The sequence below is a fragment of the Aquila chrysaetos genome, chromosome 6, assembly GCF_900496995.4.
Source record: "Aquila chrysaetos chrysaetos chromosome 6, bAquChr1.4, whole genome shotgun sequence".
NCBI lineage: Eukaryota > Metazoa > Chordata > Aves > Accipitriformes > Accipitridae > Aquila > Aquila chrysaetos.
Window position 1 is genome coordinate 34,322,526 of NC_044009.1, and position 13,133 is coordinate 34,335,658.

Here is a 13,133-nt window from a genome sequence, read left to right on the forward strand (position 1 = left end):
TACCCCATCTTTTAAAGTTAAACTAAAATTAAATCTTCCTTAGTAGAATAATGTAGAATATTAGCTTTCATTGACAGGAAAACAAGTTGCATGATTCAGCTAGTATTTTTCAATTATACCATATTTGATGCTGTCTTTACAAATAATGAAATAAATATATCATGTATGAAGGTTTTGTTTAAATGCTTTTTTTTAAGAACTGCTCCTTTGATTTGCTGCTTGCTTTGTAAAAACTGCTCATAATGCATATAAGTGTTGTGCTGGCATTAAAAGTAAATTTTATCTGTTCAAAATCTTTAGATCAGATGTTTACTTAGTGTAAAACAGACTAGTTGTAGTGTAAAGTATACCAGTTAACAAAAAGATTTGGCTGATGTCTATTTTGTCAAGAATTTGGACTACCAAAATAAAGAAAAAAAGATTATATGGGGTTAACCTTGCCAGACATGACTAATGTCCTCACCTTCTCTGTACAATAGGTTAAAAAAGTGCTCAATATATGCATCCAAAATTTGCCCAAAGGTGTATAAAACATACGCTGTGTTCTGGATGCCTGACCCAGTTCTGCCTCCTTCCAAAGATTTTTGTTTAATTTAAGAAGGGCTAAAGTTATATTTTTTGATGAAAAGTGAACTGACAAGTACAGAATTGGGGGTTTTTGTCGTGCATAGAATACAGCAGTTTAAAAAAAAAGCAGCAAACCAAGCAAAATATGAACCATTCACTTTTCAAAGGTCACAAATCCATTTCTTAAAAACACTGTTTTGCACATATTGACATAAGGGAAACAGACAGTTTTGTCAACCATATGTGCATCTCATTAATTGAGAAGAGAAAGGTGAAAACTACAAATTAATCAGCAACCTTTAGCATGAAAATTTGCTGATCTGACTGTATGCCTCCGTGTCACAATACAAAGAATGCAAAAACATTTTAATTTTAAAATTAATTCCTTTTTATTACAGTCATTTGCTGTGACAGCAAATATTTTTATGTCCACCCCAAAAGCCTGATCTGAATTCTGAGCATACCTTAGCTATCCTCACAAATTACATGTAAACTCAATTAAGTATGCGTTTAATGGTCAGTATAAAACAACTGGCACATAGCTACATGCACCTTAAGAGTCTTGTGAGCATATTCAGTCTTAAAAAATTCAGAAGTAGGATGAACATGAGTCATGCTTTTCTTAAACTCATTTTCTTAAATTTTGTATAATGAGAATGTTTTCCTGTCTCCTGTACTTCTGAAAAATCATTGTAATAATGTGGTCTAATTCAGCAGTCATAGAAATCAATAGTAACATTCCTAATCAATAGTGATATTCCTACTAATTTGAACCTGAGTGTACACACTCAAGGTAAATGAGGAATCTGGAGAAACATGCAGGTAATATCATGCAGTAGAAATAAATTTTGTGAAGGGAATGCAATAAGAAGAGAGAGAGTGGCATAAAAGACAGAGGTAATGTTAATAGTTGTCTTACTAAAAGAGAACTTTTCTATTCAGAAGGTGACTAAAAAGCTCAGAGATTCAAGAGAAACTTTGATCACTTTTTGCATTCGTTAGCTGTGGTAGGTCTCAGTCTTTCTGCAGATTTTTTTCTGTGGTTTTGATAGCACAGACACATGAAAGACAAACATTTTGACAATGGCATTACTTCTAACCTGGACCACATCATTCCCCTTCAGGTGTGGTCTGCATCCCTTTCTGATCACTGAGCACTCATCACTGCCAAAAATTATGTTCAGTGGTTGGAAGTGTGGAACATCAAGAATTACAACAGGGACCAATTCCAAAGTTCACTGAAGGAGTGCTCTTTGGATTTGACCCTGAACATCATTCTTCCACACCTCCCCTGTTACAGATGTCCTTAAGAGTAAAGTGCCAGGTGCTAAAGTGATTCTAAAGGGATAACTTTAACATAAGATAACATTCCAAATTAGTAGCAAACAACTACATTCTGGCAAGTGAGTACACAAATACAAAAACATGGAACTTGGAACAGAAATTATTGGACCATGTAATGACTTTTTCAGTATTGCAGATATAAGTAAGTTAATTCTTTATTCCCTCAAAACCTAGTAATCGAACAGTTTCACGATCTGGACAGATTAGGACCAGTTCACCATGCCATCATGACTTTCTCTCATTCATGGTATTGAATATGTCAATCACTTTTTCTAAGCTGCTACTTACTGCAGTTTTGCTTCCTACATTGCTAACTATAATATTTCCCCAACGATCCCTTTTTGATAGTTTAGCAAGAAGCAAACATAAAACTGTTAGAATGGAGCATTTTTCATTTAATAGAATTTTTTCGGTCACAAGGGTTATCTTTTTTATGAAATAGCTCTTTTTTGTTATCTAGAGATTCTTCAAATAAGATCCCCTACGAACAATTGTATTGAATAGTCTTTTTATTAAACAACATAAGCTCCAAAGAGAGCTCCATGTGTGCTCACCCAGCTTTAAAACACCTTGATATCAAACCGAGTCTAGAAAGGGCAGGAGATAATAATCCAAATACCACATGCAGCACTATGTGAATGCTTCTATTTGAGCCATACTTTGTCAACCATAGGAAAGCAACAGAGTAAGACAGTTAACTTTCCAATTTCTAAAATAGAGAACTAATATAATTTTAATTTTTTTTTTTTTTCTGTTCAAACAGACTCAACACAAAATGATTATGGCTGGTAGTAAACCATTTTCTTTTTTGTGTGTGTATATTGTAAATGTTAAGTGGCATCCCTGATACTTGGGAAGATAAAAATAATGAGTAGATGGACTTTTTACTTTCTATCCTTTTGGTAGTTTATTTTTAATCATTCTGCTCAGCTGAGGAGTCTGGACTGGATTTTAAACAAATAATAGTTGCAGTGGCACAGCTCCTTAAAGCACACACATAGATGATGTGCATGTACAAGTGGAACACTGCTTAAGATTACTAGATATTTTTAGATATATGCATTTAAAATAATGTACTTTTTAATGTATTGATCAGCTTTTCAATTCAAAGACAGGTACGTTGTAGGGAAAAATCAGACGGATATATAAAGGGACAGAGTTTCTTCCCTTTCATCTAGAACCTAGTGTAATAAAAAATACAAACAAGTGATGGTAACAGCTTCAGCAAGAAAATTTTCATATTAATAGTTTTATTAAATTGAGGCCAGAGAGAACACTCAGCTGAAATATGCAGAAAAGCTTGAAGGCTTTTTCTTTCTGTTTGAACAAATAATAGTGATCAGAGCTATTTTACAGAACATAATTAAAAAGCCTATCAACAGGAAAAATGCTGGCTTAGAAAATAAAAATAAATACATCATGATGTATATATCCAGCATATTCACAAAATGTACGAGTGAATGTGTCTTCTATTCGTAGCAATAAATCAAGAAAACAGATGGATTTGGGCTAAAATGAAAACATATAAATCAAAGTACTCTTGCTGTTCTCTTAGTTCTGACATCTTCACTTCACTCCATTGCACAGTGTATCTATTAAAACAAACGGAAAAGAAGAATCCCACATTTCTAGAATTAGAGATTGAACCTCATAGTCCTGACTGCATCTCCACTGATAGAATCAGTACTTTACCCCCTTCCAAATTAAAATATATTTGAAAATCAAGCTCAGAAAACATCTCAGAAAGAGAGTAATATAATTTCCTGTGCTCAGTTCACCAATTTACTTGGAAAACCTATTCCAATGAATTTCATCTTTTACACTGAAGACTGCATAGCTGATCGTACAGGTAGTCTGCCTTTGCATTAGCAACCCTGTAGACTGAGTACAGTCCAGGATGATGCAGCATCAGGGTAGAGTCTCTGGAAATTATTTAGGTGGCTGGCTAATATCAGAGAAGCATTTATTATCAACTTTTTCTTCCTTTAGTTGTTTTTCAAGACAAAGCAAAGAGGAACCCCAGCACTGCTTGAGCAGGCATTTATTCATAGACCATTTTGGCAGTCCTTTCTCAATGGCAGTTGAAGTACCAGTACCCTGCTATAAATAAGAACTTTTGGTTAGTTGAAATATTTTTGTTTAATTGCTCTTTGTACTAGCATTTTGAGTATCATGATGCATACAGCATAAAGAGCTTCAACAATGACACAGTGCTCAGAAGATGCTATTAAGGCAATGGAGCATAGACTGAAAGGCCAAATTCTGGCATGTATTAGAGATTTTTCCAAGAGAGAAAAAGGAGTTAACTATGCTTGATGCTACAGTACTTGTATTTAATAGATTTACTTACAGACTGAAAAAAGGTAGAAGGTTGATAGTGGTTTTAACATAAAATATAGGTGACAGGAAATTATTCAGAAACCAAAGACCTTACAATACCAAGAAACTAGAAAGGACCCTATAGCAGATGAAATACTGTGTAAGCAAGCACACATTAACACATATTGGAAGAGACAGTTTGAAATACTCATACACATCAGTGCGTTATTTGGTTTAGAAAAGAGAGAAATAAGAGATAACATTTTAGATTTATACATTAATAATAATGGATGTTATGAGAAAGAAAGGAAAAAAAAAAAAAACCAAACCACAAAAATCTAGAGGAAACCTAAGGATTTGGCCATCAGTGAGAAAGTCATGAGATGTAAATGGTTTTTTGCACAGGCAGAATACCATTTATGCAGATAATTAATTAGGTGATACCAGCTCCCTCTTCCAGTCTGATACAATAATAACTTCTGAATGATACCCTCTGCAATCAGATAGACTGATGCCCTCCTCTTTCTAATCATGCTGTAATCAATTGCTGTCCATCAAAATAGCCCCCTGCTGTGGTCATTTCAGCATCAGGGCTTGAGAAATTGAGGGTATAAACTAATGTCACTGTTAAAAAGAGAAGACTAATCAGAGTTAAGGTTACCTCCTTGTAATATATAAGGATTTTGTAAAATAAATTCAGTGACCTATACTTAGAAAATGAAGTATCCATGAAGTCCTGTTTTTAGAAGGTGATTTCTTTCTCCCAGAGAGAAAATAGTTGACAAACTTTAACGTTTCTCAAGCTTCTTATTTGCAGAACTGAATAATTATTCCAAAACAATTAAAGATATCTTCTATGTGGTTACTTAGCTTGTGGAGACAACCATGTAGGCATGAAAGAACCATTGTAGGCATAAGGTATTGTTTATTTTTTGTGCTATTGCTAAAGTCAAAACAGAAAAGAAACAATACACTTTTAATCCAGGCGTCCCTCCTGTACTATAGCTAGAAAAAATCAAAAGGCGTTTTAAAAGGCCAAATAGCACAATAACAAAACAAGGCAAAAATATCAAAATTACGTTGGCTATACTGGTTAATGAAATGTTAGATTGGTAAATTGGAATATATGAATAGTGCAATGGAGAAATCTAAGCTGATCATTTTTACTTTTTTCTATTTTTTTTTAATTTGGAATGAAAAACTAAATTTGGGGAAATAGAATGTTTTGGCAGAATCTATTTAAAATGGGTCTTACCTTAAGACCTTTATCTTTTTAATAAATCTTACCAATTAAAAAAGATTTCTTCAATGTATTATAGGGATTTTAGATTCTGAAAGTACTTTAATATGTGCCGTGGTCCTAATGAATGCCAGTTTAAGCAAACAGTCAAGTGCCTTTCATAAATGGAATAGTGTTTGCACTGAATATACTATAGTGGGGGAGAATGATCCTGTACCCAACTTCTACCAATCCAGATTCAGAGTTTCAGTAGCTATGAGATTCCTATGTGCTTCTGGCTCAGAGTAAATGTTGCTACCAAAAAAAAAAAAAATTAAAAAAATTAAAAATCCTGATGTGAGTATCCAGCAACTCTTGAACTTGTAGTCTAGCTGAGAAAGCTAGGTATGATGAAAACAGAGCAGCAAGCAATTCAGAGAAAAGAGTAGCATCTATCAGATTGCTATTTGCAGACATTAATTGTTGGCATCGGATGGGGTAAGGTGGGTAACTGACAGAGGAGGACCTCTGCCTTCTTGGGTGCCGTGCTGAGCAAAGTATTCCAGCACACCAAGAAAATAATTGCATTGCACGAGGCATAGTTCTGACACCAAGTCCCTGGCCAAGTGACACATGGGAGTTGGACTGTTACTGTGCGAAGGCTACATCTACACTGAGAAGTGGACATCATGTAAAGGGACACCAAAACGTATGGATTGTGCTTTCCACCTCTACTGCCAGCTGTATTTTAGTGTCAAAGCCCCTCCACTGCGTTAAAGAAAATTCAAACTCAGGATGAGTTTCTTAATGCTTTAAAGCATATCTAGGCTCATTCATGCTGATTTCACCCTGAAGACATGGAGTTGGCTTGTTCTGTATAGCTCCCGCATACTCCAGAGCTCACATTGATGCAGTATCTAAGCATGGGATTGACACCAAGGATGCATAATATTAGCAAGTCTTATATTAAGAATGGGGTGGAACACTGTTGACATATTTTGGATTCACAATCTACCTTCTGATCTATTTAAGGGGTACTGTAAGAATATGTTGCCTTTTGCATGGTGTAGAGATATGACTACATCTGTAACAGAATGGTTCCAACACCCCACTAAGAACAAATGTTAGCTTTTCTTAAGATTGCTCTTTTACTTAAGGGATCATATTGAAGCCTGATCTACCTTACCAAAAAAATGTACCTAATGGCAACATTCACATGCTGAAGCTCAGCCTAGGCATAGCTTTTTGAAGGATATGGTCTTTCAGACTGTTGAAGTCACAGTCAATGAAACAGCCTTCTTTATGTGGCAATGAGACATTCACCCTGAAATTATTCTCTGTGATGTTAAGCTGAACCAAGGAATGTTGCCCAGTGTAACCCTACATTATCCTCTTGCTCATTTACTCAGAAAATATGAACAATATATTGAGCTGTCCACTGACAAATGCAGCCAAGAAAGCCTCTTTTTTTATTCCAAGGGCTTTGGGATTTTACTCAGAAACATGTTAAATGCAAGGATTTAATAAAACATAAAAAATAGTCTAGTACTTGTTGAAAGAAAGCTTTAATGTGACACATACTACCAGCAGAGTGGCTTGTAAGCCTCAGAAAACTTTTCCAGTTAAGTGTTATGTAATATACATACATGTTAAAAAAAGGAAGAAAAAACTTATTAAAAACATATTCAGTCTTGACATTTACTGAATACTTTAATATATGTTCAGACTTAATGGAGGGAAAAAGGTAGATGAGTTCTTTTTGAAATCGAGTAGTTACTATTTACAATGTTGTCAATCTCTTTTACAAGGAATTAACAAGTATGAAAATTATTTACTGATTGGAAATTGTACATTTACATTAATAAACGTTAAATTCCTTTAAAAAGATCAGAGCCTCAAAGAGGCTGCAATGAGTCATAGTGCAGGTCTGCACTAAAAAGCTTGGAATATATTCCTGGTTTATAAATGACCCATATTTTTTTTAATGGTATAGTACTTTTATTAGTGGTTTCTACAACACACCTGCAAGCTTCAGGTTGAAAGATGTAAAAAGAAGATTAATCTGGAGTCTGGCAACAGTAACTTTTCCATGATTTTCTATTCACAGTGGTTCATCTTTTACCTGTATAGAGTGTTCTGACCATTACAAACAGGAGGAATATTTGCAGAATAAGATACTTACTCTTTGGGACATTTCTGCCCTATTACTTCTCTCTTCTAGAACATGTGTGCCAGAGCATTGCAAGGAGTCTCCAAGTTAGGATCAAATATAGTCACACAGCTTTGTTCAGATATCATAAATACTTACTACCTACAAGGCCAGTCATATGAGTAGTTTCAATAACTTACAGACTTTATCATGCCAAAACATCATTAATCTAATAGATCATTTAAGTCCATTATGGTGGATTGAAGAGTCCAGATTAAGAATAATATTCAAAATTAAAGAGTTTTCAGCAGATAATGACAACTTCAATATGTCTTAATTTAAAATGTGCATTTCTTATTGTTTTCTTTACTGTTTTTATAAAAAAATTGATAGTTTAAAGAAAATGAAATTAAGATTACATTGAAATGGGTTAATCTACTGGTTTTGTTGATTCCCCATAATAATGGAATTTGCACTAGTTTATTCACGCTGACTATTCATGACAGTACATTTGCTAACAGAGAAAATAAATTTCTATCTTATTTTTACAGACAACAACATTAATAGGTCTTCTGAAGACAGCTAGACTGCTGCGTTTGGTGAGGGTAGCACGGAAATTGGACAGATATTCAGAATATGGTGCTGCAGTTCTGATGCTCCTTATGTGCATATTTGCACTAATTGCACACTGGCTTGCTTGCATTTGGTATGCCATTGGAAATGTAGAAAGACCTTACCTGGCTCACAAGATTGGCTGGTTGGATTCTTTAGGAGAGCAATTGGGAAAGCATTACAATAAGAGTGATGCAAGCTCTGGACCGTCCATCAAGGACAAATATGTTACAGCACTTTATTTTACCTTCAGCAGTCTGACAAGTGTAGGATTTGGAAATGTGTCTCCGAACACCAACTCAGAGAAAATCTTCTCCATCTGTGTCATGTTGATTGGCTGTAAGTAGTTTTATCTTTTTTTTTTCTTTTATTCTCAGTGTTTGAGCAAATGACTTAACAGTCTAAGATAATAACATTATAAGCATGCAGCCAGAAGGGCAAATTCCTAGGGAAAGCAATGTTATATGCAAAAATACATTGTGACTCACTCAGCGTCAGGAAGTAGTCAAGTTGCTTGACTACTCAAAATCTGTTATCCAAACTGTCAGAAGTTTTGTGTTGTGTATCAGTGCCTGTAAGCAAATCCTGTATAGGGTAGGACACTGAGTTTTGAGTGGATTTAGGAAACTATAGCCCATCATTTTTGGATAATCATAATTATATTTTATTTGTTGATTTAAACCCTGAACCTATAAATGTATGCATACCTTCTTAACTCTGCCTTTTGTTCTTAACTTGTACTTAACTTTAGTTCCTAGTTCTTAGTTCTACCGAAGTCTGTAAAATTAGATGAACCTGACTTACAACACTAAATTCAGGACTACAAATCTCCAAAGATAAATATTACCAACCTGATTACGATTTAATATTTAAGCCTCATCTGCTGAGTTGGTACTGATACAGTCAAATCAATAAAAACCTTCAGGTAAACCAATTCCACATCTCTGAAAATGTTACTAGTCTCATCTGAGCTGTTTTACTTACGAAGTACTTTATGAGAACTGTTGCATCATCTGCAAAACCCAATGATATGACTTAAGTTTTGTTTCTATTTAATCCAGCATTAATGTACGCTAGCATTTTTGGAAATGTATCTGCAATAATCCAAAGACTGTACTCGGGAACTGCACGGTATCACATGCAGATGCTGCGAGTAAAGGAGTTTATACGTTTTCATCAAATCCCCAATCCTTTGCGGCAGCGACTTGAGGAATACTTCCAGCATGCATGGACATACACCAATGGCATTGACATGAACATGGTATGTTGTTCTATTTTTCAGGCATGGGTGCTGAGGAATAGATAAATGCATGAGAATTTAGAAAGAGATTGTAAGTTTACATTATTTATGAGCTGTAAAACTACAAGCTTAAGAATATATATAATAATATATATAGCAATTTATGAAAACCAAGCCATTACAAGCTTGGCATCCAAATATTTAACTGCCTAGATTATTACAAGCTAAATCAGAAACCTCAACTATCACTGTGCATAGGAAAGCTTGAGAACTGCAGTTGACTATTATAAACTTAAGACAAGAAAAAAAAATCATAGGTTTCTTCTTTCAGACATAGCTGTTCCAGAAATTATTTTGTTCTTTGGCCTGATTTTCCACTTCCAGTATCAAACAGGAGTACCTTTGTTGGTATCTACACAGTTACTCTTCTATAAAGCCTGTGGAAATCAATTCTTTTTCAAAATCCTATTGTGTAATCTAGAACAGGTATATTGGGCGTGGGTGGAAGAGAGGAGCAGGCAGGTGGATTAGCTGCTTTTTTCGGAGTGAAACATTCTAATCATATGATAGTCTGAACAGTAGTTCGCTTGCATTCACAACCACATAATTCTGCACTGAAAGTCAGCACAGCACTACGAACTATTTAGCAATCCACAGAATCTCATTTCTAGGAAGTAGCAAGGTACAACATTCATATTTTCTGTTCTTGATTAAAAAATTGTAAATGCTCCTTATATAATAATATATTATGTGGCCAACTAAAAAGGAATAGCAATCTGCTAATAAGCAAAAGTAAGCATATGTATTTCTGGCTTATTTTCTGGAGAAAGCAACATTTTTTCTGAAAAGTTGACATAGGTTTGAAGACACTGAGAGCATTGTGCATCTTAAGGATCTGTGAATTTGTGTCTCTAGAGGGATGATTTCCAGAGCTATTCTGAGTTATAGAGACTGCAGAGCTCTCCATAAAGTTGACAAGAACAAGAAAATCTCAATATTTTTGTAACAATTTAACTAGAAATCAACCTCCAAAATTTTGACATAAATTCAAACAACTTCCATGTGGTATCTGTACATACATTTGTGAATGACTGTCAGAGTGGTACACTTTGATGCAGTAAGCAGAAACAATGGTCTTGATTAAAAGTTTTTATAAAGCTGAATCAATGACAGCTTGACTTTATGATTACCATTAAGTAAAGCAGATCTTAAAAGTAAGACAGCAAATTAAATATATTGTGCTTCACCTCCCATGTTCATGAGTGTCCCCTCCAGAGGCATATTATGCCCAGCACAGGACAAAGATACTTGTATAAACCTCTGCCGGGGATTACTGCAGTGGAAGGCAGCATCAGTAGCTTCATCCTGCATGGCACTGAATGGCCCTAATTCCCTCTGATGGCAATGGGATTGTGGGGTACTCAGCACTTTGCAGGATCAAGCCCTTAAGCTGCAGGTGGGTGCAGACTAAGCTTAAAGTAGCTCATTGAATTATTTCTGAAGATATTACAGAATCACGTACGCTTTAACCAATTCATTACCACTAACAGATGTACTAAGAACACTTGTTTCACATGAAATAGTAACTAAAACTGGATATTGTCAGGTTAAACTTTGCATAATGCAGGAATTGGTGTACTGTAATTAGTATCGGATTTGTCATTAATGTGAAATATTAACTAAATGGATTAAACAGCCCATATTCTGCAATATGATTGTGAGGCAGTATGGAGGCTTTGTTTTAAATAAAATGTGAAAAAAATCAAGTTTAGTATCTTGTTTTGTTATATTTTATTTCTTATTCTGTTCACAATTCTATCCCTCAAGTTTTATGGCAGTTGCTTAATTTTCTTAAAAAGTGAGTTTGAATATATTACACGTAGTGCAAGGATAATGTAAGAACTGTGTGATTTATGTTGTACTTATGAAAGATTTATCTCTTTCCTGTCTGCTTCATACCTAAATACATGGAATAACACCACCCACTGGTAAGAGCAGGAGGTATTTATATCCAATTTAATTCCAGTATAAAGTGTGGAGAATATCCATGTTATCTGTCGGGTTTAGAGCTTGTTCAATGCTTTCTAATTTTAATTGTAACTTTTTGCATGATGAAGGGGATGATAGCAAAGGGAAATAATCCAAGGAGAATCAGATGTGGGGCAAAATGGTTACTAAAAATTAGACATTAAGAAATGCTAATCTAACTACATTTATTAATCACTGTTTTACCCCACAACTCAAATCATGCTTCTCTGCCCAAAAAAGGTCATGTGCATATTGGTTTGCATTAGATAGCTGCTCTGTAGGAATGTCACTGACAAAGTTGCCATGCTGATCATTCTGCATTTTCCTTTGTATGAATGCTCTTAGTTCAAACCATATATGCATGTTAGCACAAGCACCAATGAAGTTTTCTTGGCTATAAGCCATGTGCATATAAAATGAACTTGCATGTGGTATTAACTTAATTTTGCATGAAATATTTGCATTTACACACCAAAGGGCTAATACTGTCCTCAGACAAATGTGTTTGACTCCTGTCAATATTTACTGGCAGTTTTTTGCAAATATCTGAAGGCAGAATTTGATCCAGTGTCTTTCTTTTTCCATTTCATGACTGAAAACTGAATAAAATTCAAAAATTCAGTCCTCTTTCTCCTTTGAAATATGAAATGCATGAATAATTCACATTTTATATATATATATATGTACATGCAATGTATACACACACACATACTCATATATATATATAAAAATAATATTAGATAATATGTTTCAAAAGATGCTTTTAATTATGATCAGTAATATACTTATGAATGCAGGAAAAGTGGAAAAAAAACCCAACTTTTAACCTCAGGAATAATACTGCACTAAGATTAAATAAACTTGATTTCCTAAACGAAATCTGAAACTTTATATTGAAAACCAGAAGATAATACTTTATGCTCATTTGAAATGGCTAAACTTAAAATTAGCGTTAAAGATCTGCAGGTGAAATACGCTGAGAACATTGTTTATTCATTCATTTGTTCCCCTCTGCTTCATTTCTACATCTCTCTGATTATGTTTCATTGCATAATGTATTTTGATAAAGACAGTTCCACATAATTATGCATGGACTGGATAAACAGGATTTGGGATTTATTTTAATCTGGATAAAAATCTTGAGTCTATAGAATAAGCGTAATTTAAATCATATCCCTGTGGTATACACTGGCAAAGTTAAATTATGAAAAAATTATTTACAGTGTATATTGTTTCATGAAAGTTGTCACCAAAGATTCAAAGATATTTTATTTTTTAAACTATCCTGTTCTGTTTTTCCTAAACTCTCTTTGTCTTCTTTTCCCCCCTTCATTCCAATGTTATCAGCTCAGCACTGATAATAGCATGCCTGTGATGCCTAGTGTTTAGTGTTTGAGATCCTTTTTTAAGTTATGCATGTATTTTTTACAATCCTGCCCCCTTCTTTCCATGGATCTTCTGTGCATCTGAATAGCTTTATTGGTTTATTTTACCTTTAAAAAGAATTCAAAGAAGTAAACAAGTGGGACAAGCTTTGCAAAGTGTTTAGCCAAATGTACATGTTAATTAAAATTTTGGATGTGGGACAGATACCTTTTTATTTTGGGTTTTACCCAGTACCATGACAAGAGAGAGCAAGCCAGGACTTTTATGCA

General features: G+C 34.4%; 1 protein-coding gene across 5 annotated transcripts in view; it reads left to right on the top strand.

Annotated features, from left to right (window-relative positions):
• Window positions 1–13,133, top strand: part of KCNH7 (potassium voltage-gated channel subfamily H member 7) — a 243,408-nt gene that overhangs the window by 191,483 nt on the left and 38,792 nt on the right. For 3 of the 5 annotated variants that reach the window (XM_030017161.1, XM_030017163.1, XM_030017167.1), the window contains 2 exons: window positions 8,150–8,549; window positions 9,272–9,471. In XM_030017161.1, the coding sequence (XP_029873021.1) occupies window positions 8,150–8,549; window positions 9,272–9,471 (600 nt within the window). Of the gene's footprint in view, window positions 1–8,149; window positions 8,550–9,271; window positions 9,473–13,133 lie in introns of all 5 variants that reach the window. The other 2 variants (XM_030017162.1, XM_030017166.1) reach the window with 1 other exon arrangement.